Below are 27,602 nucleotides of genomic sequence, written 5' to 3'. Positions count from 1 at the left end.
GATCCTGTGTTCTGCCTTACAAACAGGACAACGGAATGGATCGCATGCAGCGACCCAAGGAAACGACTCCGAAAAAGAGGGAAACGCGGCGGTGTTCTGGTCAGACTCCGAAAAAGGGCACATCGCGCACCACTTCCCAGCATTCTTCTTGCCAATGTCCAGTCTCTCGACAACAAGGTTGATGAAATCCGAGCAAGGGTGGCATTCCAGAGGGACATCAGAGACTGCAACGTTCTTTGCTTTACGGAGACATGGCTTACTGGGAAAACGCTATCCAGGGCGGTGCAGCCAACGGGTTTCTCCACGCATCTCGCCGACAGAAACAAACATCTATCTGGTAAGAAGAGTGGAGGGGGCGTATGCCTCATGACTAACGGGACATGGTGTGATGAAGGAAACATACAGGAACTCAAATCCTTCTGTTCACCTGATTTAGAATTCCTCACAATCAAATGTAGACCGCATTATCTTCCAAGAGAATTCTCTTCGATTATAATCACAGCCGTATATATCCCCCCAAGCAGACACATCGATGGCTCTGAACGAACTTTATTTAACTCTTTGCAAACTGGAAAACATTTATCCGGAGGCTGCATTCATTGTAGCTGGGGATTTTAACAAAGCCAATCTGAAAACAAGACTCCTAAATTTTATCAACATATCGATTGCGCAACCAGGGGTGGTAAAACCTTGGATCATTGTTACTCTAACTTCCGCGACGCATATAAGGCCCTGCCCCGCCCCCCTTTCGGGAAAGCTGACCACGACTCCATTTTGCTGATCCCTGCCTACAGGCAGAAATTAAAACAAGAGGCTCCCACGCTGAGGTCTGTCCAACGCTGGTCAGACCAAGCTGACTCTACACTCCAAGACTGCTTCCATCACGTGGACTGGGACATGTTTCGTATTGCGTCAGATGGGAATATTGACGAATACGCTGATTCGGTGTGCGAGTTCATTAGAACGTGCGTCGGAGATGTCGTTCCCATAGCAATGATAAAAACATTCCCTAACCAGAAACCGTGGATTGATGGCAGCATTCGCGTGAAACTGAAAGCGCGAACCACTGCTTTTAATCAGGGCAAGGTGTCTGGCAACATGACTGAATACAAACAGTGCAGCTATTCCCTCCGTAAGGCTATTAAACAAGCTAAGCGTCAGTACAGAGACAAAGTGGAATCTCAATTCAATGGCTCAGACACAAGAGGCATGTGGCAGGGTCTACAGTCAATCACGGACTACAAGATGAAATCCAGCCCAGTCACGGACCAGGATGTCTTGCTCCCAGGCAGATTAAATAACTTTTTGCCCGCTTTGAGGACAATACAGTGCCACTGACACGGCCTGCAACGGAAACATGCGGTCTCTCCTTCACTGCAGCTGAGGTGAGTAAGACATTTAAACGTGTTAACCCTCGCAAGGCTGCAGGCCCAGACGGCATCCCCAGCCGCGCCCTCAGAGCATGCGCAGACCAGCTGGCCGGTGTGTTTACGGACATATTCAATCAATCCCTATACCAGTCTGCTGTTCCCACATGCTTCAAGAGGGCCACCATTGTTCCTGTTCCCAAGAAAGCTAAGGTAACTGAGCTAAACGACTACCGCCCCGTAGCACTCACTTCCGTCATCATGAAGTGCTTTGAGAGACTAGTCAAGGACCATATCACCTCCACCCTACCTGACACCCTAGACCCACTCCAATTTGCTTACCGCCCAAATAGGTCCACAGACGATGCAATCTCAACCACACTGCACACTGCCCTAACCCACCTGGACAAGAGGAATACCTATGTGAGAATGCTGTTCATCGACTACAGCTCGGCATTCAACACCATAGTACCCTCCAAGCTCGTCATCAAGCTCGAGACCCTGGGTCTCGACCCCGCCCTGTGCAACTGGGTACTGGACTTCCTGACGGGCCGCCCCCAGGTGGTGAGGGTAGGCAACAACATCTCCTCCCCGCTGATCCTCAACACGGGGGCCCCACAAGGGTGCGTTCTGAGCCCTCTCCTGTACTCCCTGTTCACCCACGACTGCGTGGCCACGCACGCCTCCAACTCAATCATCAAGTTTGCGGACGACACAACAGTGGTAGGCTTGATTACCAACAACGACGAGACGGCCTACAGGGAGGAGGTGAGGGCCCTCGGAGTGTGGTGTCAGGAAAATAACCTCACACTCAACGTCAACAAAACTAAGGAGATGATTGTGGACTTCAGGAAACAGCAGAGGGAACACCCCCTATCCACATCGATGGAACAGTAGTGGAGAGGGTAGCTAGTTTTAAGTTCCTCGGCATACACATCACAGACAAACTGAATTGGTCCACTCACACTGACAGCGTCGTGAAGAAGGCGCAGCAGCGCCTATTCAACCTCAGGAGGCTGAAGAAATTCGGCTTGTCACCAAAAGCACTCACAAACTTCTACAGATGCACAATCGAGAGCATCCTGGCGGGCTGTATCACCGCCTGGTACGGCAACTGCTCCGCCCTCAACCGTAAGGCTCTCCAGAGGGTAGTGAGGACTGCACAACGCATCACCGGGGGCAAACTACCTGCCCTCCAGGACACCTACACCACCCGTTGTTACAGGAAGGCCATAAAGATCATCAAGGACATCAACCACCCGAACCACTGCCTGTTCACCCCGCTATCATCCAGAAGGCGAGGTCAGTACAGGTGCATCAAAGCTGGGACCGAGAGACTGAAAAACAGCTTCTATCTCAAGGCCATCAGACTGTTAAACAGCCACCACTAACACTGAGTGGCTGCTGCCAACACACTGTCATTGACACTGACCCAACTCCAGCCATTTTAATGATGGGAATTGATGGGAAATGATGTAAATATATCACTAGCCACTTTAAACAATGCTACCTTATATAATGTTACTTACCCTACATTATTAATCTCATATGCATATGTATATACTGTACTCTACATCATCGACTGCATCCTTATGTAACACATGTATCACTAGCCACTTTAACTATGCCACTTTGTTTACTTTGTCTACACACTCATCTCATATGTATATACTGTACTCGATACCATCTACTGTATGCTGCTCTGTACCATCACTCATTCATATATCCTTATGTACATGTTCCTTATCCCCTTACACTGTGTATAAGACAGTAGTTTTTTTTGGAATTGTTAGTTAGATTACTTGTTGGTTATCACTGCATTGTCGGAACTAGAAGCACAAGCATTTCGCTACACTCGCATTAACATCTGCTAACCATGTGTATGTGACAAATAAAATTTGATTTGATTTGATTTGATTTGATTCCTCTGTATCTACTGCTAAAGACGTTTTCTATCTAAATCTCCTCATTCACTCAGCCTACTGAACCCACTGGTCCCACTCACACAGAACTACCCTACGCCTCTCTCTCCAGAATAAATCCAGCAAATAGTGATGTCCGGCCGCCCAACAACCTGCCCACTCGACCCCATCCCCTCCTCCCTTCTCCAGACCATCTCTGGAGACCCTCTCCCGTTCTTCACTTCCCTCATCAACTCATCCCTGACCCCAGGCTGAGTCCCCTCTGACTTCAAGTTGACCAGGGTCGCTCCCTTCCTCGAGCCCGCTGACATCAAAAACAACCTTTCTTTGATTTCCAAAACACTTCGGCGTGCTCTCTCTGACAAACCTTCTCACGATCTGTCTCAGAATGATCTTCTGGACCCTAACCAGTCAGTCTTCAAGACGGGTCATTCAACCAAGACTGCTCTTCTCTGTGTCACAGAGGATCTCCGCTCTACCAAATCTGACTCTCTCTCCTCTGTTCTCATCCTCCTAGATCTATCCGCAGTCTTCAAAACCGTGAACCATCAGGTCCTCCTCTCCACCCTCTCAGGGCTGAGTGTCAGGCTCTATCAGAACCTCCTCTCCACCCTCTCAGGGCTGGGTGTCTCAGACTCGATCAGATCATTCCTCTCCACCCTCTCAGGGCTGAGTGTCTCAGGCTCTATCAGATCCTCCTCTCCACCCTCTCAGGGCTGGGTGTCAGGCTCTATCAGATCCTCCTCTCCACCCTCTCAGGGCTGAGCGTCTCAGGCTCTATCAGATCCTCCTCTCCACCCTCTGAGGGCTGGGTGTCTCAGGCTCTATCAGATCCTCCTCTCCACCCTCTCAGGGCTGGGCGTCTCAGGCTCTATCAGATCCTCCTCTCCACTCTCTCAGGGCTGTGTGTCTCAGACTCTATCAGATCCTCCTCTCCACCCTCTCAGGGCTGGGCGTCTCAGACTCTATCAGATCCTCCTCTCCACCCTCTCAGGGCTGGGTGTTTCAGACTCTATCAGATCCTCCTCTCCACCCTCTCAGGGCTGGGTGTCTCAGGCTCTATCAGATCCTTCTCTCCACCCTCTCAGGGCTGGGTGTCTCAGACTCTATCAGATCCTTCTCTCCACCCTCTCAGGGCTGGGTGTCTCAGACTCTATCAGATCCTCCTCTCCACTCTCTCAGGGCTGGGTGTCTCAGGCTCTATCAGATCCTTCTCTCCACCCTCTCAGGGCTGGGTGTTTCAGACTCTATCAGATCCTCCTCTCCACTCTCTCAGGGCTGGGTGTCTCAGGCTCTATCAGATCCTTCTCTCCACCCTCTCAGGGCTGGGTGTCTCAGACTCTATCAGATCCTTCTCTCCACCCTCTCAGGGCTGGGTGTCTCAGACTCTATCAGATCCTTCTCTCCACCCTCTCAGGGCTGGGTGTCTCAGGCTCTATCAGATCCTCCTCTCCACCCTCTCAGGGCTGGGTGTCTCAGACTCTATCAGATCCTCCTCTCCACCCTCTCAGGGCTGGGCGTCTCAGACTCTATCAGATCCTCCTCTCCACCCTCTCAGGGCTGGGTGTTTCAGACTCTATCAGATCCTCCTCTCCACTCTCTCAGGGCTGGGTGTCTCAGGCTCTATCAGATCCTTCTCTCCACCCTCTCAGGGCTGGGTGTCTCAGACTCTATCAGATCCTTCTCTCCACCCTCTCAGGGCTGGGTGTCTCAGACTCTATCAGATCCTTCTCTCCACCCTCTCAGGGCTGGGTGTCTCAGGCTCTATCAGATCCTCCTCTCCACCCTCTCAGGGCTGGGTGTCTCAGACTCTATCAGATCCTCCTCTCCACCCTCTCAGGGCTGGGCGTCTCAGACTCTATCAGATCCTCCTCTCCACCCTCTCAGGGCTGGGCGTCTCAGGCTCCACCCTCTCAGGGTTGGGTGTCTCAGGCTCCACCCTCTCAGGGCTGGGTGTCTCAGGCTCCACCCTCTCAGGGCTGGGTGTCTCAGGCTCCACCCTCTCAGGGCTGGGTGTCTCAGGCTCCACCCTCTCAGGGCTGGGTGTCTCAGACTCTATCAGATCCTCCTCTCCACCCTCTCAGGGCTGGGTGTATCAGACTCTATCAGATCCTCCTCTCCACCCTCTCAGGGCTGGGTGTCTCAGACTCTATCAGTTCCTCCTCTCCACCCTCTCAGGGCTGGGTGTCTCAGACTCTATCAGTTCCTCCTCTCCACCCTCTCAGGGCTGGGTGTCTCAGGCTCCACCCTCTCAGGGCTGGGTGTCTCAGGCTCCACCCTCTCAGGGCTGAGTGTCTCAGGCTCTATCAGATCCTCCTCTCCACCCTCTCAGGGCTGGGTGTCTCAGGCTCCACCCTCTCAGGGCTGGGCGTCTCAGCCTCCACCCTCTCAGGGCTGGGTGTCTCAGGCTCCACCCTCTCAGGGCTGGGTGTCTCAGGCTCTATCAGATCCTCCTCTCCACCCTCTCAGGGCTGGGTGTCTCAGGCTCCACCCTCTCAGGGCTGGGCGTCTCAGGCTCCACCCTCTCAGGGCTGGGTGTCTCAGGCTCTATCAGATCCTCCTCTCCACCCTCTCAGGGCTGGGTGTCTCAGGCTCCACCCTCTCAGGGCTGGGCGTCTCAGCCTCCACCCTCTCAGGGCTGGGTGTCTCAGGCTCTATCAGATCCTCCTCTCCACCCTCTCAGGGCTGGGTGTCTCAGGCTCTATCAGATCCTCCTCTCCACCCTCTCAGGGCTGGGTGTCTCAGCCTCCACCCTCTCAGGGCTGGGTGTCTCAGGCTCTATCAGATCCTCCTCTCCACCCTCTCAGGGCTGGGTGTCTCAGGCTCTATCAGATCCTCCTCTCCGCCCTCTCAGGGCTGGGTGTCTCAGCTATCAGATCCTCCTCTCCGCCCTCTCAGGGCTGGGTGTCTCAGCTATCAGATCCTCCTCTCCACCCTCTCAGGGCTGGGTGTCTCAGCCTCCACCCTCTCAGGGCTGGGTGTCTCAGGCTCTATCAGATCCTCCTCTCCGCCCTCTCAGGGCTGGGTGTCTCAGACTCTATCAGATCCTCCTCTCCACCCTCTCAGCGCTGGGTGTCTCAGACTCAGCACACTCCTGGTGGCGTGGATAGTATCTGTACCACGTATTGTCACTGGCGTCCCGCTCTCCTCTCCTCTTTATAGACTAAGTCACTGGTCATATCCTCACATGGTCTCTCCTATGCATCTCTGTGTGCCTGTCACATATCTCACCACCTCAAGCTCAACAAAAAGGAGCTGCTCTTCCACCCAGGGAAGGCCTGCCCAGTCCAAGACCACTCAATCTCGGTTGACAACTACACAGTGTCCCCCTCCCAGTGTGCAAAGAAACTTGGCGTGACCCTGGACAACACCCTGTCGTTCTGTGCAAACAGAACTGTGCAAACAACAACCATACCTCACACAGGAAGCAGAACATCCATAGAGTATGACTTTTCCACACACAGGAAGGAGGTCCTAATCCAGGCATTGGTCATATTTTTATTTATTATTTTATTTAACTTTATTTATTTAACTAGTTAAGAACAGATTCTTATTTTCAATTACACCCTGGGAACAGTGGGTTAATTGCCTTGTTCAGATGCAGAACAACAGATTTGTACCTTGTCAGCTCGGGGATTCGATCTTGCAACCTTTCGGTGACTAGTCCAACGCTCTAACCACTAGGCTATCCTATATGGACTACCGTTGGCAAGATTCCTCCTAAAGTCAGGACAACAGAGTCCCTGCCCGTCTTCCTGACAATGTCTGAAATTCTGTCTTTGAAGAAAAATCTTAAAGGAACTCACGACGCCGAAATCATGTTCAGTAGGCGAGCAGCAAAAATAATCTGAAACAGTGACCGAACATAAACATAGTTTATTAGACAGGTTCGGGTTCCTACGCTCCTCTTCTTCTCTCTCTCTCCTCTTCGTCGTGAACAGGACACTGAGGATGTGATATTCAGACCAAGAGCAGAGTTGAGACATGGGAAGGGATCTATCCTTCGGATAAGGACTGAGCCTATGTTACAAATGTCAGCCTGTTCCCTATGTAGTGCACTACTTTAGACCAGGATCCATAGGGCTCTGATTAGATGTAGTGTACTACTTTAGACCAGGACCCATAGGGCTCTGATTAGATGTAGTGCACTACTTTAAACCAGGACCCATAGGGCTCTGATTAAATGTAGTGCACTATACAGGACCCATAGGACTCTGATTAGATGTAGTGCACTACTTTAGACCAGGACCCATAGGGCTCTGATTAGATGTAGTGCACTACTTTAAACCAGGACCCATAGGGCTCTGATTAGATGTAGTGCACTACTTTAGACCAGGACCCATAGGGCTCTGATTAGATGTAGTGCACTACTTTAGACCAGGACCCATAGGGCTCTGATTAGATGTAGTGCACTACTTTAAACCAGGACCCATAGGGCTCTGATTAGATATAGTGCACTACTTTAGACCAGGACCCATAGGGCTCTGATTAGATATAGTGCACTACTTTAGACCAGGACCCATAGGGCTCTGATTAGATATAGTGCACTACTTTAGACCAGGACCCATAGGGCTCTGATTAGATATAGTGCACTACTTTAGACCAGGACCCATAGGGCTCTGGTTAAATGTAGTGCACTATACAGGACCCATAGGACTCTGATTAGATGTAGTGCACTACTTTAGACCAGGACCCATAGGGCTCTGATTAGATGTAGTGCACTACTTTAAACCAGGACCCATAGGGCTCTGATTAAATGTAGTGCACTACTTTAGACCAGGACCCATAGGGCTCTGATTAAATGTAGTGCACTACTTTAAACCAGGACCCATAGGGCTCTGATTAAATGTAGTGCACTACTTTAGACCAGGACCCATAGGGCTCTGATTAGATGTAGTGCACTACTTTAAACCAGGACCCATAGGGCTCTGATTAAATGTAGTGCACTACTTTAGACCAGGATCCATAGGGCTCTGATTAGATGTAGTGCACTACTTTAGACCAGGACCCATAGGGCTCTGATTAGATGTAGTGCACTACTTTAAACCAGGACCCATAGGGCTCTGATTAGATATAGTGCACTACTTTAGACCAGGACCCATAGGGCTCTGATTAGATATAGTGCACTACTTTAGACCAGGACCCATAGGGCTCTGATTAGATATAGTGCACTATACAGGACCCATAGGACTCTGATTAGATGTAGTGCACTACTTTAGACCAGGACCCATAGGGCTCTGATTAGATGTAGTGCACTATACAGGACCCATAGGACTCTGATTAGATGTAGTGCACTACTTTAGACCAGGATCCATAGGGCTCTGATTAGATGTAGTGCACTACTTTAGACCAGGATCCATAGGGCTCTGATTAGATGTAGTGCACTACTTTAGACCAGGACCCATAGGACTCTGATTAGATGTAGTGCACTACTTTAGACCAGGACCCATAGGGCTCTGATTAGATATAGTGCACTACTTTAGACCAGGACCCATAGGGCTCTGATTAGATGTAGTGCACTACTTTAAACCAGGACCCATAGGGCTCTGATTAGATATAGTGCACTACTTTAGACCAGGACCCATAGGGCTCTGATTAGATATAGTGCACTACTTTAGACCAGGACCCATAGGGCTCTGGTTAAATGTAGTGCACTATACAGGACCCATAGGACTCTGGTTAAATGTAGTGCACTATACAGGACCCATAGGGCTCTGGTTAAATGTAGTGCACTATACAGGACCCATAGGACTCTGGTTAAATGTAGTGCACTATACAGGACCCATAGGGCTCTGGTTAAATGTAGTGCACTATACAGGACCCATAGGACTCTGATTAGATGTAGTGCACTACTTTTCACCAGGACCCATAGGACTCTGGTTAAATGTAGTGCACTATACAGGACCCATAGGACTCTGGTTAAATGTAGTGCACTATACAGGACCCATAGGGCTCTGGTTAAATGTAGTGCACTATACAGGACCCATAGGGCTCTGATTAGATATAGTGCACTACTTTAGACCAGGACCCATAGGGCTCTGATTAGATATAGTGCACTACTTTAGACCAGGACCCATAGGGCTCTGGTTAAATGTAGTGCACTATACAGGACCCATAGGACTCTGGTTAAATGTAGTGCACTATACAGGACCCATAGGGCTCTGGTTAAATGTAGTGCACTATACAGGACCCATAGGACTCTGATTAGATGTAGTGCACTACTTTTCACCAGGACCCATAGGACTCTGGTTAAATGTAGTGCACTATACAGGACCCATAGGGATCTGGTTAAAAGTAGTGTACTATTTAGGACCCATAGGGATCTGATTAAAAGTATTCCCCTAATTTGGGAATAGGCTGAAATTTGGGATAAACATTGACTAAAGACAGACATCTGTTTACATCTGGGCCCTTGATTGGAGCTTACAGCGGCCAGAGTTAAAAGGATATTTCAAGGCTGTGTGTGTGTGTGTGTGTGTGTGTGTGTGTGTGTGTGTGTGTGTGTGTGTGTGTGTGTGTGTGTGTGTGTGTGTGTGTGTGTGTGTGTGTGTGTGTGTGTTTTGTCTTGGCAGCGGGGTCAGTAGGTGCCAGCAGTGCCCCGCCCACAGCCAAATCTCTTAGCCAATCGTGGGAAGGCAGGGATGGCGTCGGAGAGGAGAACGGAGGGAGCGGCATCGCCACACGAGGAGGAGTGACACTGCCAGAGAACTGGGAGCTGGCCTTCAGTAACTCAGGAGAGGCTTACTACATAGAGTGAGTAGAGACAGGAGAGAGAGAGAGGAGAGAGAGGAGAGCTTTACTACATTAGAGAGAGGAGAGAGAGGAGAGAGAGGAAAGAGAGAGAGAGAGAGAGGAGAGAGAGGAGAGTTTTACTACATTAGAGAGAGGAGAGAGAGGAGAGAGAGGAAAGAGAGAGAGGAGAGAGAGGAGAGCTTTACTACATTAGAGAGAGAGAGAGAGAGAGGAGAGACAGGAGAGAGAGAGAGGAGAGCTTTACTACATAGAGAGAGGAGAGAGAGAGAGAGGAGAGCTTTACTACATTAGAGAGAGGAGAGAGAGAGAGGAGAGCTTTACTACATTAGAGAGAGGAGAGAGAGAGAGGAGAGAGAGGAGAGCTTTACTACATAGAGAGAGGAGAGAGAGGAGAGCTTTACTACATAGAGAGAGGAGAGATAGGAGAGAGAGGAGAGAGAGGAGAGAGAGAGGAGAGCTTTACTACATAGAGAGGAGAGAGAGGAGAGAGAGGAGAGTTTTACTACATAGAGAGGAGAGAGAGGAGAGCTTTACTACATAGAGAGGAGAGAGAGGAGAGCTTTACTACATAGAGAGAGGAGAGATAGGATAGAGAGGAGAGAGAGGAGAACTTTACTACATAGAGAGAGGAGAGAATATAACTTTACTCCATAGAGTGGTTGGAGAGTGTAGAGCTTATGATGATTAGGTTGGTGGTGATAATGAATGATGATGGTGGAGAGGGTGATCTCTTCCTCCCCTCAGTCACATCTCTAAGACAACCAGCTGGCTGGACCCCAGAGATCAGAGCAGGGAGATCCTCAGCGAGACAGACAGTGAGTCTACCTACCTTATCCTCCTCTGTCTCCCCGTACTCCCCATCCTCTCCCTCCTACCCCCTCTCTCTCCCCCTATATCTCCCTCCTAACCCCTCTCTCTCCCCCTATATCTCCCTCCTTCTCATCCCCTACCTTATCCTCCTCTGTTTCCCCGTACTCCCCATCCTCTCCCTCCTACCCCCTCTCTCTCCCCCTATACCTCCCTCCTTCTCATCCCCTCCCATACTGTCTCTCATCTCACTTAGTCTCTTTCGTGTTTTGTCGTGTGTTGTCTAACACTGAGACAGCATTCAGTTCTACTGAAATGGAGTCGTGAATTAGAGATATATTTCCATATTGTCGTCTGCTCGTGGTAAAAATATGTCTGTTAGTCATGAGACTACATATTTTCATCATTGAACTGCAGAGGGCGCCAGAGAATCAGTTGTTAGACCTGTTCTGCTCTGTCTGTTATGTGAATACACATGGACAGTCTATCATAGATATATGTGAATACACATGGACAGTCTATCATAGATATATGTGAATACACATGGACAGTCTATCATAGATATATGTGAATACACATGGACAGTCTATCATAGATATATGTGAATACACATGGACAGTCTATCATAGATATATGTGAATACACATGGACAGTCTATCATAGATATATGTGAATACACATGAGAGACGTCTGGAGAAACCAGGACTGATTTGACTTTAATGAGACTGGCCCTGGGTAAATACAAAACAAATAAATACTAGACGGAGGTAGGATCCTTACAACAGGCAACTAATGGTCTGTGTCCCTGTCCCCTGCCAGTACCTGCTTTCACGGACCAGCCAGCAGAGCTAAAGGGTTACTCCATCCACACCCGTCTGTCTAAAGGGCTGCAGGGGTTCGGCTTCAACATAGTGGGAGGAAGCAGGCGGAGAGAGTTTCTCCAGGTCTACAGCGTTACACCAGGAGGACCACCCGCTCTCAACACAGGTAGCATTAACACAGGTAGAATTAACACAGGTAGCAATAACACAGGTAGCATTAACACAGGTATCATTAACACAGGTAGCATTAACACAGGTAGCATTAACACAGGTAGCATCAACACAGGTAGCATTAACACAGGTAGCATTAACACAGGTAGCATCAACACAGGTATCATTAACACAGGTGGGATTAACACAGGTATGATTAACACAGGTAGCATTAACACAGGTATGATTAACACAGGTATGATTAACACAGGTAGCATTAACACAGGTATGATTAAAACAGGTAGCATTAACACAGGTATGATTAACACAGGTAGGATTAACACAGGTAGCATTAACACAGGTAGCATTAACACAGGTAGCATTAACACAGGTAGGATTAACACAGGTAGGATTAACACAGGTAGATTAACACAGCTGGATTAACACAGGTAACATTAACACAGGTGGGATTTACACAGGTAGTACTAACACAGGTATGTTTAACACAGGCAGGATTAACACAGGTATGATTAACACAGGTAGGTTTAACACAGGTAGGATTTACACAGGTAGTACTAACACAGGTATGTTTAACACAGGTAGCATTAACACAGCTAGTACTAACACAGGTAGGATTAACACAGGTAGGTTTAACACAGGTAGCATTAACACAGGTAGTATTAACACAGGTAGTACTAACACAGGTAGGATTAACACAGGTAGTACTAACACAGGTAGGATTAACACAGGTAGGTTTAACACAGGTAGCATTAACACAGGTAGTATTAACACAGGTAGCATTAACACAGGTAGTACTAACACAGGTAGGATTAACAAAGGTAGGTTTAACACAGGTAGCATTAACACAGGTAGTATTAACACAGGTAGATTAACACAGGTAGATTAACACAGCTGGATTAACACAGGTAGATTTAACACAGGTAGCATTAACACAGGTAGTACTAACACAGGTAGGATTAACACATGTAGGATTAACACAGGTATGATTAACACAGGTAGGATAGACACATGAAGGATAAACACAGGTAGGACAAACACAGGTAGGACTAACACAGGTAGGATAGACACAGGTAGTATTAACACAGGTAGGATTAACACAGGTAGGATTAACACTGGTATGTTTAACACAGGTACACTCACCACAGGTAGCATAACCTCAAGATAGTCATACATAACAGTGGTTATTGAGTTGTTGTTATTTCTGGAGACCTGTACTGGTGAGACTGAGAGACAGAGCAAGAGAGTTGAAAAGATTTGAAGGGAGTTGAAAATTTGAAGATGGTTGAACATTTGAAGGGAGTTGAAGTTTTGAAGAGAGTTGAAGATTTGAAGAGAGTTGAAGTTTGGAAGGGGGTTGAAGATTTGAAGGGGGTTGATGTTTTGAAGTGAGTTTAATTTTGAAGAGAGTTGAAGATTTGAAGAGAGTTGAAGATTTGAAGAGAGTTGAAAATTTGAAGAGAGTTGAAGATTTGAAGAGAGTTGATGATTTGAAGAGAGTTGTAGATTTGAAGAGAGTTGAAAATTTGAAGAGAGTTGAAGTTTTGAAGAGAGTTGAAGATTTGAAGGGGGTTGAAAATTTGAAGGGGGCTGAAGATTTTGAAGAGGGTTGAAAATTTGAAGAGAGTTGAAAATTTGAAGAGTTGAAAATGTGAAGGGGGTTGAAATTTTGAAGGGAGTTGAAGATTTGAAGAGAGTTGAAGTTTTGAAGAGAGTTGAAGATTTGAAGATTGAAGATTTGAAGGGGGTTGAAGTTTTGAAGGGGGTTGAAGATTTGAAGGGGGTTGAAGATTTGAAGAGAGTTGAAAATGTGAAGTGGGTTGAAGAATTGAAGGGAGTTGAATTTTGAAGAGAGTTGAAGATTTGAAGAGTTGAAAATGTGAGGGGAGTTGAAGCTTTGAAGGGAGTTGAAGTTTTGAAGGGAGTTGAAGGTTTGAAGAGAGTTGAAGATTTTAAGAGAGTTGAAGTTTTTAATAGAGTTGAAAATGTAAAGAGTTGAAAATTTGAAGGGGGTCGAAGATTTGAAGAGAGTTGAAGATTTGAAGGGGGTTGAAGTATTGAAGAGAGTTGAAGATTTGAAGGGAATTGAAGATTTGAAGGGGTTGAAAATTTGAAGAGAGTTGAAAATTCGAAGTGGGTTGAAGATTTGAAGGGAGTTGAATATTGGAAGGGGGTTGAAGCTTTGAAGGGAGTTGAAGATTTGAAGGGAGTTGAATATTTGAAGGGGGTTGACGATTTGAAGGGGGTTGAAGATTTCAAGGGAGTTGAAGCTTTGAAGGGAGTTGAAGCTTTGAAGGGAGTTGAAGTTTGAAGGGGTTGAAAATTTGAAGAGAGTTGAAGCTTCAAAGGGAGTTGAAGATTTGAAGGGAGTTGAACATTTGAAGGGGGTTGAAGAATTTTAAGGGAGTTGAAGATTTGACGGGAGTTGAAGTTTGAAGGGGGTTAAAGATTTGAAGGGGAATGAAGATTTGAAGGGGGTTGAAGATTTGAAGGGGGTTGAAGATTTGAAGGGAGTTGAAGATTGGAAGGGGGTTGAAATTTTGAAGAGGGTTGAAAATTTGAAGGGAGTTGAAGCTTTGAAGGGAGTTGAAAATTGGAAGAGAGTTGAAGCTTCAAAGGGAGTTTAAATTTGAAGGGAGTTGAAGATTTGAAGGGAGTTGAAAATTTGAAGGGGGTTGAAGAATTTGAAGGGAGTTGAAGATTTGAAGGGAGTTGAAGATTTGAAGGGGGTTGAAGATTTGAAGGGGGTTGAAGATTTGAAGGGGGTTGAAGATTTGAAGGGAGTTGAAGAATTTGAAGGGAGTTGAAGATTTGAAGGGAGTTGAAGATTTGAAGGGGATTGAAGATTGGATGGGGGTTGAAGAATTGAAGGGAGTTGAAGATTTGAAGAGACCTGAACATGGAAGGGAGGATAAAAGATAAAACTGTTTCTAGTCTCTCTGCTATTTCTGTCCTTTCATTGCCCTTTTCTCTTTCTCGATCTCTATCTCTCTCCTTTCATTGCTTTCTCCTCTCTCACCCACTCTCTCCCTCCCTCTCTCTCTCTGCATCCCAAATTATAGTAGTGTGTGGGTGATTGTGAAGTTTTCTCTTGAACATAATCTCCAGAAGGGTATAAATACACAGAGCAGAAATAGAAACTCAACAATTTCAACAATTTCACTGAGTTCCAGTTCGTCTAAGGAAATCTGTCAATTAAAATCCATTCATTGGGCCCTAATCTCTGGAATTCTACATTACTGGGCAGGGGTAGATTGTATGTTTGAATTGCAGCTCATGAAACGTGGGACGAACACTTTACATGTGTTCATATAATTTTTCAGTATTACATTTTTTAATCTACATTTAGATACCTGTATGTGTTTTTGGTTGTTGAGTCAATTAGACCATGCCAATTTCAAGCTTTTCTTTCAAAAATAAAACATTGTTTCAGAATATTTAGGTAAATTCTCTGGCTAATTCCTTGATCCTGCTTTTAGTGGTATACCCTTCCCATCTACACCTAATCCTAATCCTGCTTTGTAGTGGTATACCCTTCCCATCTACACCTAATCCTAATCCTGCTTTATAGTGGTATACCCTTCTCATCTACACCTAATCCTAATCCTGCTTTGTAGTGGTATACCCTTCCCATCTACATCTAATCCTAATCCTGCTTTGTAGTGGTATACCCTTCCCATCTACACCTAATCCCAATCCTGCTTTGTAGTGGTATACCCTTCCCATCTACACCTAATCCTGCTTTATTGTGGTATACCCATCCCATCTACATCTAATCCTAATCCTGCTTTATAGTGGTATACCCTTCCCATCTACATCTAATCCTAATCCTGCTTTGTAGTTGTATACCCTTCCCATCTACACCTAATCCTAATCCTGCTTTGTAGTGGTATACCCTTCCCATCTACATCTAATCCTAATCCTGCTTTGTAGTGGTATACCCTTCCCATCTACATCTAATCATAATCCTGTTTTGTAGTGGTATACCCTTCCCATCTACATCTAATCCCAATCCTGCTTTGTAGTGGTATACCCTTCCCATCTACACCTAATCCTGCTTTGTAGTGGTATACCCATCCCATCTACATCTAATCCTAATCCTGCTTTGTAGTGGTATACCCTTCCCATCTACATCTAATCCTGCCTTGTAGTGGTATACCCTTCCCATCTACATCTAATCCTAATCCTGCTTTATAGTGGTATACCCTTCCCATCTACACCTAATCCTGCTTTATTGTGGTATACCCATCCCATCTACATCTAATCCTAATCCTGCTTTATAGTGGTATACCCTTCCCATCTACATCTAATCCTAATCCTGCTTTGTAGTGGTATACCCTTCCCATCTACATATAATCCTGTTTTGTAGTGGTATACCCTTCCCATCTACATCTAATCCTAATCCTGCTTTGTAGTGGTATACCCTTCCCATCTACATCTAATCATAATCCTGTTTTGTAGTGGTATACCCTTCCCATCTACATCTAATCCTAATCCTGCTTTGTAGTGGTATACCCTTCCCATCTACATCTAATCCTAATCCTGCTTTGTAGTTGTATACCCTTCCCATCTACATCTAATCCTAATCCTGCTTTGTAGTGGTATACACTTCCCATCTACATCTAATCCCAATCCTGCTTTGTAGTGGTATACCCTTCCCATCTACACCTAATCCTGCTTTGTAGTGGTATACCCATCCCATCTACATCTAATCCTAATCCTGCTTTGTAGTGGTATACCCTTCCCATCTACATCTAATCCTGCTTTGTAGTGGTATACCCTTCCCATCTACATCTAATCCTAATCCTGCTTTATAGTGGTATACCCTTCCCATCTACACCTAATCCTAATCCTGCTTTGTAGTGGTATACCCTTCCCATCTACACCTAATCCTAATCCTGCTTTGTAGTGGTATACCCTTCCCATCTACACCTAATCCTAATCCTGCTTTGTAGTGGTATACCCTTACCATCTACACCTAATCCTGCTTTATAGTGGTATACCCTTCCCATCTACATCTAATCCTAATCCTGCTTTGTAGCGGTATACCCTTCCCATCTACATCTAATCCTGCTTTATAGTGGTATACCCTTCCCATCTACATCTAATCCTAATCCTGCTTTGTAGCGGTATACCCTTCCCATCTACATCTAATCCTAATCCTGCTTTATTGTGGTATACCCTTCCCATCTACATCTAATCCCAATCCTGCTTTATTGTGGTATACCCTTCCCATCTACACCTAATCCTAATCCTGCTTTATTGTGGTATACCCTTCCCATCTACACCTAATCCTAATCCTGCTTTGTAGTGGTATACCCTTCCCATCTACATCTAATCCTAATCCTGCTTTGTAGTGGTATACCCTTCCCATCTACATCTAATCCTAATCCTGCTTTGTAGTGGTATACCCTTCCCATCTACATCTAATCCTAATCCTGCTTTGTAGTGGTATACCCTTCCCATTATCTATTGTAATGTATGATATACCACATTATCTATTGTAATGTATGATATACCACATTATCTATTGTAGTGTATGATATACCACATTATCTATTGTAGTGGATGATATGATCCACATTATCTATTGTAGTGGATGATATACCACATTATCTATTGTAGTGGATGATATACCACATTATCTATTGTAGTGGATGATATAACATATACAACATTATCTATTGTGGTGGATGATATAACATATACAACATTATCTATTGTAGTGGATGATATACCACATTATCTATTGTTGTGGATGATATACCACATTATCTATTGTAGTGGATGATATAACACATTATCTATTGTAGTGGATGAGAAACCACATGATCTATTGTAGTGGATGATATAATAATAGTGTAACCTGTTTGTCTCTCTCTGTCTCTCTCTCTCTGTTCTCCAGCTGATATCCTGGTCTACATCAATGACAGCTGTGTCCTGGGTCTGTCTCATAAAGAGGTGGTAGAGATGTTGAAGTCTGTCCCCATGGGTCACAGTGTGGACGTTGTGTTACGTAGAGGCTATCCCATGCTCTACAACCCAGACGGCTGTCCCAAACAACCCCTGACCTCCTCCCCCTCCTCCTCTCCTCGGGAAGCCCTCAGCGCTGCAGCCACTCCTCCCTCCACAGCCACTGCCCAGTCCCTTTCCTGTCCCAGCCCTGCTGAGCACCCCCACACCCACCCCCCCGGCCTGGCTAACCTCAATCGGACCCTGTCTCATCACAACGGCAACTATCTCAGAGTGGCGGGAAAATCGGGGTCAGGGCTGGATGCTAACGGGAACGTGGCACCACCCTCCTACCCGCTGTCTAACGGTGTCCCGGGCTCTTCTGCCAGCTCAGCCTGTTCCCCCTCCTCCTCTCACAGTAGGGGCATCCCCCCTCCTCCCCCTCCTGAATCAACCTCCGCGTCCACCAGCCAGAGTGACTCAGAGGCCTTGGGTGGATGGACACAAAGGTAACTAACCCTAAATAACGAAGTGACCAACTAACTAACTAACCCTAACTAACCAATTGCCAAGATGGACTGAGTTCACAGCTGATGATCTTGGCCATGTTCTGTTATAATCTCCACCTGGCACAGCCAGAAGAGGACTGGCCACCCCTCATAGCCTGGTTCCTCTCTAGGTTTCTAATCTCCACCTGGCACAGCCAGAAGAGGACTGGCCACCCCTCATAGCCTGGTTCATCTCTAGGTTTCTAATCTCCACCTGGCACAGCCAGAAGAGGACTGGCCACCCCTCATAGCCTGGTTCCTCTCTAGGTTTATAATCTCCACCTGGCACAGCCAGAAGAGGACTGGCCACCCCTCATAGCCTGGTTCCTCTCTAGGTTTCTAATCTCCACCTGGCACAGCCAGAAGAGGACTGGCCACCCCTCATACCCTGGTTCCTCTCTAGGTTTCTAATCTCCACCTGGCACAGCCAGAAGAGGACTGGCCACCCCTCATAGCCTGGTTCCTCTCTAGGTTTCTAATCTCCACCCGGCACAGCCAGAAGAGGACTGGCCACCCCTCATAGCCTGGTTCCTCTCTAGGTTTCTAATCTCCACCTGGCACAGCCAGAAGAGGACTGGCCACCCCTCATAGCCTGGTTCCTCTCTAGGTTTCTAATCTCCACCTGGCACAGCCAGAAGAGGACTGGCCACCCCTCATAGCCTGGTTCCTCTCTAGGTTTCTAATCTCCACCTGGCACAGCCAGAAGAGGACTGGCCACCCCTCATAGCCTGGTTCCTCTCTAGGTTTCTAATCTCCACCTGGCACAGCCAGAAGAGGACTGGCCACCCCTCATAGCCTGGTTCCTCTCTAGGTTTCTAATCTCCACCTGGCACAGCCAGAAGAGGACTGGCCACCCCTCATAGCCTGGTTCCTCTCTAGGTTTCTAATCTCCACCTGGCACAGCCAGAAGAGGACTGGCCACCCCTCATAGCCTGGTTCCTCTCTAGGTTTCTAATCTCCACCTGGCACAGCCAGAAGAGGACTGGCCACCCCTCATAGCCTGGTTCCTCTCTAGGTTTCTAATCTCCACCTGGCACAGCCAGAAGAGGACTGGCCACCCCTCATAGCCTGGTTCCTCTCTAGGTTTCTAATCTCCACCCGGCACAGCCAGAAGAGGACTGGCCACCCCTCATAGCCTGGTTCCTCTCTAGGTTTCTAATCTCCACCTGGCACAGCCAGAAGAGGACTGGCCACCCCTCATAGCCTGGTTCCTCTCTAGGTTTCTAATCTCCACCTGGCACAGCCAGAAGAGGACTGGCCACCCCTCATAGCCTGGTTCCTCTCTAGGTTTCTAATCTCCACCTGGCACAGCCAGAAGAGGACTGGCCACCCCTCATAGCCTGGTTCCTCTCTAGGTTTATAATCTCCACCTGGCACAGCCAGAAGAGGACTGGCCACCCCTCATAGCCTGGTTCCTCTCTAGGTTTCTTCCTCGGTTTTGGCCTTTCTAGGGAGTTTTTCCTAGCCACCGTGCTTCTACACCTGCATTGCTTGCTGTTTTGGGGTTTTAGGCTGGGTTTCTGCACAGCACTTTGAGACATCAGCTGATGTTAGCTGATGTTAGAAGGGCTATATACATTGATTTGATGATATGAAAGAAAAGTGCTGCCTATGGTTCGAACACAAAGTGCAACAGCCAATCAGATCAGATGTGCAGTTCACAGTTCTTAGTTTCCTGTGTGTGTGTGTATCAGTCGGGTACAGAATATTATTAACGCCTCTCTTCCTCCGCTTCCTCCTCTTCCTCCTCTTCCCTCTCAGATGGTCTCTGATGCGCTACAATGGTAACTCCCTCCCCACCTCCTCCTCCATGGTCCAACATCGGAGTGACCTCTCCACCTCCACCCTGCCCATCTCCCTGTCCCACCCGGAGGTGGGCACCGCCACCACTCCTGGTGCCCCCTGCCAGCGGCCTCCCGTGCCCCAGACGTCCCTCATGGCCGGCCCGCCTACGGAGGTCCCCCCTTGCGGCTTCAACGGCTGCCCCGCAAGCGCCCACCCCCGGGTGAGCCACAGCCCGACCAGCGAGGGTGTACCTGTAGGGTCTGGAGGAGGGGCGCTGCTCGCTGTGCCCCTGGGGAGGAGTGAGGGGGGCGGGATGGGGTTCAGTGTTACGGCGGGGGGGCAGGGGGGGCAGCTGGCCCTGGTGAAGAGGGTCTGGGACAGAAGGCAGTGCTCCTCCCTGCAGACAGGGGATGCTATAGTGAAGATCGATGGAGCTGACGTGCAGAGTCTCAGCTTCGCTCAGGTACAGTAGGACTGGCTTCGGAGACAGCTCTACGGTTACAGACCGTCATTTGGTTTGGTTATGAGGTTGATTGTCATTTATTTCAGCAACCCTCAATAGTAATCATCAATCTCTGGAGTAAGTTTATTCTGACAACATTGAGTAATCTTATTGGCATTTGGAATGACACAGAAAGGACAGAAGAGCTGTAAGGTTTACTAGATGACAGAAGAGCTGTAAGGTTTACTAGATGACAGAAGAGCTGTAAGGTTTACTAGATGACATGAAGTTGTAAGGTTTACTAGATGACAGAAGAGCTGTAAGGTTTACTAGATGACAGGAGAGCTTCAATGTTTACTAGATGACAGAAGAGCTTCAAGGTTTACTAGATGACAGAAGAGCTGCAAGGTTTACTAGATGACAGGAAGTTGTAAGGTTTACTAGATGACAGAAGAGCTGTAAGGTTTACTAGATGACAGGAGAGCTGCAAGGTTTACTAGATGACAGGAAGTTGTAAGGTTTACTAGATGACAGGAGAGCTTCAATGTTTACTAGATGACAGAAGAGCTTCAAGGTTTACTAGATGACAGAAGAGCTGCAAGGTTTACTAGATGACAGGAAATTGTAAGGTTTACTAGATGACAGGAATTTGTAAGGTTTACTAGATGACATGAAGTTGTAAGGTTTACTAGAAGACAGGAAATTGTAAGGTTTACTAGATGACAGGAAGTTGTAAGGTTTACTAGATGACAGGAAGTTGTAAGGTTTACTAGATGACATGAAGTTGTAAGGTTTACTAGATGACAGGAAGTTGTAAGGTTTACTAGATGACAGGAAGTTGTAAGGTTTACTAGATGACAGGAAGTTGTAAGGTTTACTAGATGAGAGAAGAGCTGTAAGGTTTACGAGATGACATGAAGTTGTAAGGTTTACTAGATGACAGGAAGTTGTAAGGTTTACGAGATGACAGGAAGTTGTAAGGTATACTAGATGACAGAAGAGCTTCAAGGTTTACTAGATGACAGAAGAGCTGCAAGGTTTACTAGATGACAGGAAGTTGTAAGGTTTACTAGATGACAGAAGAGCTTCAAGGTTTACTAGATGACAGAAGAGCTGCAAGGTTTACTAGATGACAGGAAGTTGTAAGGTTTACTAGATGACAGAAAGTTGTAAGGTTTACTAGATGACAGAAGAGCTGTAAGGTTTACTAGATGACATGAAGTTGTAAGGTTTAATAGATGACAGGAAGTTGTAAGGTTTACTGGATGTTAGAATACCTTCATGTGATGTGTCCCTTTAGTGTGAGATGTAAATTAACCAATATGTTGACCTGTTTAATAATGTTGACCTATATAATAACGTTGACCTTTATAATAATGTTGACCTGTTTAATAATGTTGACCTGTGTTAATGTTGACCTTTATAATAATGTTGACCTGTATGATAATGTTGACCTGTTTAATAATGTTGACCTGTGTTAATGTTGACCTTTATAATAATGTTGACCTGTATGATAATGTTGACCTGTATAATAATGTTGACCTGTTTAATAATGTTGACCTGTTTAATGTTGACCTGTTTAATAATGTTGACCTGTTTAATAATGTTGACCTGTATAATAATGTTGACCTGTTTAATAATGTTGACCTGTTTAATAATGTTGACCTGTTTAATAATGTTGACCTGTTTAATAATGTTGACCTGTTTAATAATGTTGACCTGTATAATAATGTTGACCTGTGTTAATGTTCAAATCAAATCAAATCAAATCAAATTTATTTATATAGCCCTTCGTACATCAGCTGATATCTCAAAGTGCTGTACAGAAACCCAGCCTAAAACCCCAAACAGCAAACAATGCAGGTGTAAAAGCACGGTGGCTAGGAAAAACTCCCTAGAAAGGCCAAAACCTAGGAAGAAACCTAGAGAGGAACCGGGCTATGTGGGGTGGCCAGTCCTCTTCTGGCTGTGCCGGGTAGAGATTATAACAGAACATGACCAAGATGTTCAAATGTTCATAAATGACCAGCATGGTCAAATAATAATAAGGCAGAACAGTTGAAACTGGAGCAGCAGCACAGTCAGGTGGACTGGGGACAGCAAGGAGCCATCATGTCAGGTAGTCCTGGGGCACGGTCCTAGGGCTCAGGTCCTCCGAGAGAGAGAAAGAAAGAGAGAATTAGAGAGAGCATATGTGGGGTGGCCAGTCCTCTTCTGGCTGTGCCGGGTGGAGATTATAACAGAACGTGGCCAAGATGTTCAAATGTTCATAAATGACCAGCATGGTTGAATAATAGTAAGGCAGAACAGTTGAAACTGGAGCAGGAGCATGGCCAGGTGGACTGGGGACAGCAAGGAGTCCTCATGTCAGGTAGTCCTGGGACATGGTCCTAGGGCCCAGGCCAGTTGAAACTGGAGCAGCAGCATGGCCAGGTGGACTGGGGACAGCAAGGAGTCATCATGTCAGGTAGTCCTGGGGCATGGTTCTAGGGCTCAGGTCCTCCGAGAGAGAGAAAGAAAGAGAGAAGGAGAGAATTAGAGAACGCACACTTAGATTTACACAGGACACCGAATAGGACAGGAGAAGTACTCCAGATAAACAAACTGACCCTAGCCCCCCGACACATAAACTACTGCAGCATAAATACTGGAGGCTGAGACAGGAGGGGTCAGGAGACACTGTGGCCCCATCCGAGGACACCCCCGGACAGGGCCAAACAGGAAGGATATAACCCCACCCACTTTGCCAAAGCACAGCCCCCACACCACTAGAGGGAAATCTTCAACCACCAACTGATGTTGACCTGTTTAATAATGTTAACCTGTTTAATAATGTTGACCTGTTTAATAATGTTGACCTGTATAATAATGTTGACCTGTTTAATAATGTTGACCTGTTTAATAATGTTGACCTGTTTAATAATGTTGACCTGTTTTAACATTGAAGATGCAGAGGGTCCTTCAGGAGCACATCAAGCAGGGAGAAGTAATGCTGTTGGTTGACAGAGGAGGTGAGCACATTATCCTGTATAAATAATATTACTATTACGACCACAAATACACTGTATTTACCAATATAAATACTAGTAATACTAATATTACTACTACTACTACCACAAATACACTAATATTACTACTACTACTACAAGTACACTATATTTACCTACTGTATATACATACTGGTAATACTACTGCTGTTGATAGCCTTGGTGCAGTACCCTCATCCAGATTTTCTTCCTTTTTAAATACTCTTAATGAACATCTAGCTTCAGTACTTTAGGTTGAAATACTGTTTGTGACTTCAACACGTTAGGTTGAAATACTCTTAATGTAATAAGTGACTTCAGTACTTTAGGTTTACATACTCTTAACTTCTTATGGCTGCAGGGGCAGTATTGAGTACCTTGGATGAAAAGGTGCCCCGAGGTGCCCATATCAAACGGTCTGCTCCTCAGTCCCAGTTGCTAATATATCCACATTATTATTAGTATTGGATAGAAAACACTCTTAAGTTTCTACAACTGTTTGAATGATGTCTGTGAGTATAACAGAACTCATATGGCAGGCAAAAACCTGAGAAGAAATCCAAACAGGAAGTCGGAAATCTGAGATTGGTCGGTTTTCAACACAGACCCTATTGAATACACAGTGGGATATTGGTTATGTTAGACTTCCTAAGGCACTTCCGTCTTTAGAAACTTGTTTGAGGATTCTACTGTGTAGTGGGACCGAATGAGAGAGGAATGAGTCAGAGGTCTGGCAGATTCCTACAGGCTCTGAGGCGCGACACGAGAGAGTTAGCTCTCATTCCATTGCTTTTCTACAGACATCGTAATTCACCTGTTGGAATATTATTGAAGTTTTATGTTAAAAACATCCTAAAGATTGATTCCATTGTCACGGGCGTCGTTGGAAGTAAACCAAAGTGCAGCGTGGTGAGCGTACATTTTCCTTTTTATTCAAAATGTCGCCAAACAAAACAACAAACGAAAGACACAACCGTGAAGCTTACAGGGCATTATTGCCACAAACAAAGTTAACCTCCCACACAGAAAGGAGGGAAAAGGGCTACCTAAGTATGGTTCCCAATCAGAGACAACGATAGACAGCTGTCCCTGATTGAGAACCATACCCAGCCAAAACATAGAAACACAAAATCATAGAAAACAACACATAGAATGCCCACCCCAAATCACACGCGACATCTATAAATCGTTTGACATGTTTCTACGGACAGAAACAGAACTTTTTGACATTTCGTCTGCACCTTCATGACTTTGGATTTGTTAACCAAACATGCTAACAAAAGTAGCTCTTTGGACATAAATGATGGACGTTATCGAACTAAATCAAACATTTAATGTGGAAATGGGATTCCTGGGAGTGCATTCTGATGAAGATCATCAAAGGTAAGGGAATATTTATAATGTAATTTCTGTTGACTCCAACATGGCGGATATCTCAATTTGTTTTCTGAACGCTGTTCTCAGATTATTGCATGGTTTGCTTTTTCGGTAAAGCTTTTTTGAAATCTGACACAGCGGTTGCATTAAGGAGAAGTGTATCTATAATTCCATGCATAACAGTTGTATTTTCATCAACATTTATAATGAGTATTTCTGTAAAATGATGTGGCTCTCTGCAATATCACCAGATGTTTTTGGAACTACTGAACATAACGTGCCAATGTTTACTGAGATGTTTGGATATAAATATTAACTTTATCAAACAAAACATACATGTATTGTGTAACATAAAGTCCTATGAGTGTCATCTGATGAAGATCATCAAATGTTAGTGATTCATTTTATCTCTATTTGTGCTTTTTGTGTCTCCTCTCTTTGGCTGAAAAAATGGCTGAATTTTTCTGTGAGTTGGCGGTGACCTAACATAATTGTTTGTGGTGCTTTCGCTGTAAAGCCTATTTGAAATTGGACACTTTGGTGGGATTAACAACAAGTTTACCTTTAAAACAGTATAAGATACTTCTATGTTTGAGGAATTTTAATTAAGAGATTTCTGTTGTTTTGAATTTGTCCCCTGCACTTTCACTGGCTGTTGGCATAGCGATCCCGCCCCACACGTTCCCCAAGGGCACCCTCCCCCACACTCAACTCAAAAGATGGCGCACAGAATGCAAAAATATTATTGGAAATATTTAACCTCCACACATTAACAAGTCCAATAGCTCAAATGAAAGATAAACACCTTGTTCATCTACCCAGCGAGTCAGATTTCTAAACTGTTTTACGGCGAAAACACACCACATATTTATATTAGACCACCACTGAAACAAAGACAAGAGGCAGCCATTTTGTCCCAGAAAATATAAAATTATAAAAGCAGGATTCAAAAATAAATCATTCACTAACCTTTTGAAAATCTTCATCAGATGACAGTAATAGGACATGTTACACAGTACATTTATGTTTTTTTCAATAATATGCCATTTATTTATTTATGCCATTTTTATCCATAAATCTCCATTTGCATTGACTTCATGTTCAGAAAATACTCAAAAATGTCCGGAGAAATTATACATCGTGCCGCCAGATAACATAAATAGACATCATAAACTTTGACTAAATATACATGTTCTACATATAGTTAGAAAGATACACTGCTTCTTAATGCAACCGCTGTGTTACATTTATTTTTAACGTTACAGAATTAGTTCACTATCTAATAATCTGAGACGGCGCTCAGACGTAAGCAATATTTCTCCGCTATGTTGGAGTCAGCAGAAATACAAAATTACAACATAAATATTCCCTTACCTTTGATGGTCTTCGATCAGAATGTAGTGGAAGAAGTCATACTTACCCAAAACATTGTTTGGTTTCAAGTCGTGTGTCTTTATAGTAGCATATGCTTCAAGTTCCAGCTGAAATGCATCCAAAATTACTTCTTGTCCCGGACAGTTGCGCATCAAAACTTCAAAATTACATATTATATGTCGACTAAACTGGTCAAACTAAGTGCAGAATCAAGCTTTAGGATGTTCTAAACGTACAAAACAATTATCTAATCTATCGGACAAACGTGCTTCCTCTCAGGCATTCTGGAACAAAGGGATGTCTCTCCAAAATGCGCGCTCTTGTGACCTTGTATTTTCTCGCGACACTCAGTCTTTTGCCTCCCAAAGGGTCAAAACCCGCGGGATTTGCACAATTAAACGCTGTACTGAATGAGGACATCTAGTGGAAGACATAGAAAGTGTCTCCAGATCCATAGCTGGTTGGGAAGGGTGGGGGCGATGACGTCAAAGTTGCCCCAACTTTTAGTACTCCAAAAATAGTTTGGGAGATTGCCTACCCTGTGAGTTCTGCTATACTTACAGACATCATTCAAACGGTTTTAGAAGCTTTAGTGTTTTCTATCCAATAATAATTATTATATGCATATATTAGCAATTTTGGACAGATTTGTTTTCAGTTTACTATGGGCACGCAATTCATCCAAAGAGGGCAGTATTCTGCTGAGGCCTGACAGGTTAAACGGAATTTCAGCCCTAAGAAATTTTTAAGTAACTTCAGTACTTTAGGTTTAAATACTCTTAACGTAACTTCAGTACTTTAGGTTTAAATACTTCAGTACTTTAGGTTTAAATACTTCAGTACTTTAGGTTTAAATACTTCAGTACTTTAGGTTTAAATACTTCAGTACTTTAGGTTTAAATACTCTTAACGTAACTTCAGTACTTTAGGTTTAAATACTTCAGTACTTTAGGTTTAAATACTTCAGTACTTTAGGTTTAAATACTTCAGTACTTTAGGTTTAAATACTTCAGTACTTTAGGTTTAAATACTTCAGTACTTTAGGTTTAAATACTTCAGTACTTTAGGTTTAAATACTCTTAACGTAACTTCAGTACTTTAGGTTTAAATACTTCAGTACTTTAGGTTTAAATACTTCAGTACTTGGGGAACAATACGAGGAGTGTGGATCCTCCCATCGAAGCAGGAACCACTTCAGCTTCCAGACCAGGTTACTGTGTACAGGATGGATTCACCTCAGAGATTTAGTTCTCTCTGTGT

The 27,602-nt window shown here is 45.2% G+C and overlaps 1 protein-coding gene across 4 annotated transcripts in view; it reads left to right on the top strand.

Annotated features, from left to right (window-relative positions):
• The window catches only part of LOC124045454 (membrane-associated guanylate kinase, WW and PDZ domain-containing protein 3-like), a 108,605-nt gene that overhangs the window by 56,974 nt on the left and 24,029 nt on the right, over positions 1-27,602 (top strand). For all 4 annotated transcript variants that reach the window (XM_046364756.1, XM_046364755.1, XM_046364754.1 and 1 more), the window contains 6 exons: positions 9,862-10,042; positions 10,787-10,857; positions 11,669-11,836; positions 17,744-18,299; positions 20,100-20,343; positions 23,513-23,576. In XM_046364756.1, the coding sequence (XP_046220712.1) occupies positions 9,862-10,042; positions 10,787-10,857; positions 11,669-11,836; positions 17,744-18,299; positions 20,100-20,343; positions 23,513-23,576 (1,284 nt within the window). The remainder of the gene's footprint in view (positions 1-9,861; positions 10,043-10,786; positions 10,858-11,668; positions 11,837-17,743; positions 18,300-20,099; positions 20,344-23,512; positions 23,577-27,602) is intronic.

Source organism: Oncorhynchus gorbuscha, linkage group LG10 (assembly GCF_021184085.1).
Source record: "Oncorhynchus gorbuscha isolate QuinsamMale2020 ecotype Even-year linkage group LG10, OgorEven_v1.0, whole genome shotgun sequence".
NCBI lineage: Eukaryota > Metazoa > Chordata > Actinopteri > Salmoniformes > Salmonidae > Oncorhynchus > Oncorhynchus gorbuscha.
This window is presented reverse-complemented; position numbering and strand designations above follow the sequence as displayed.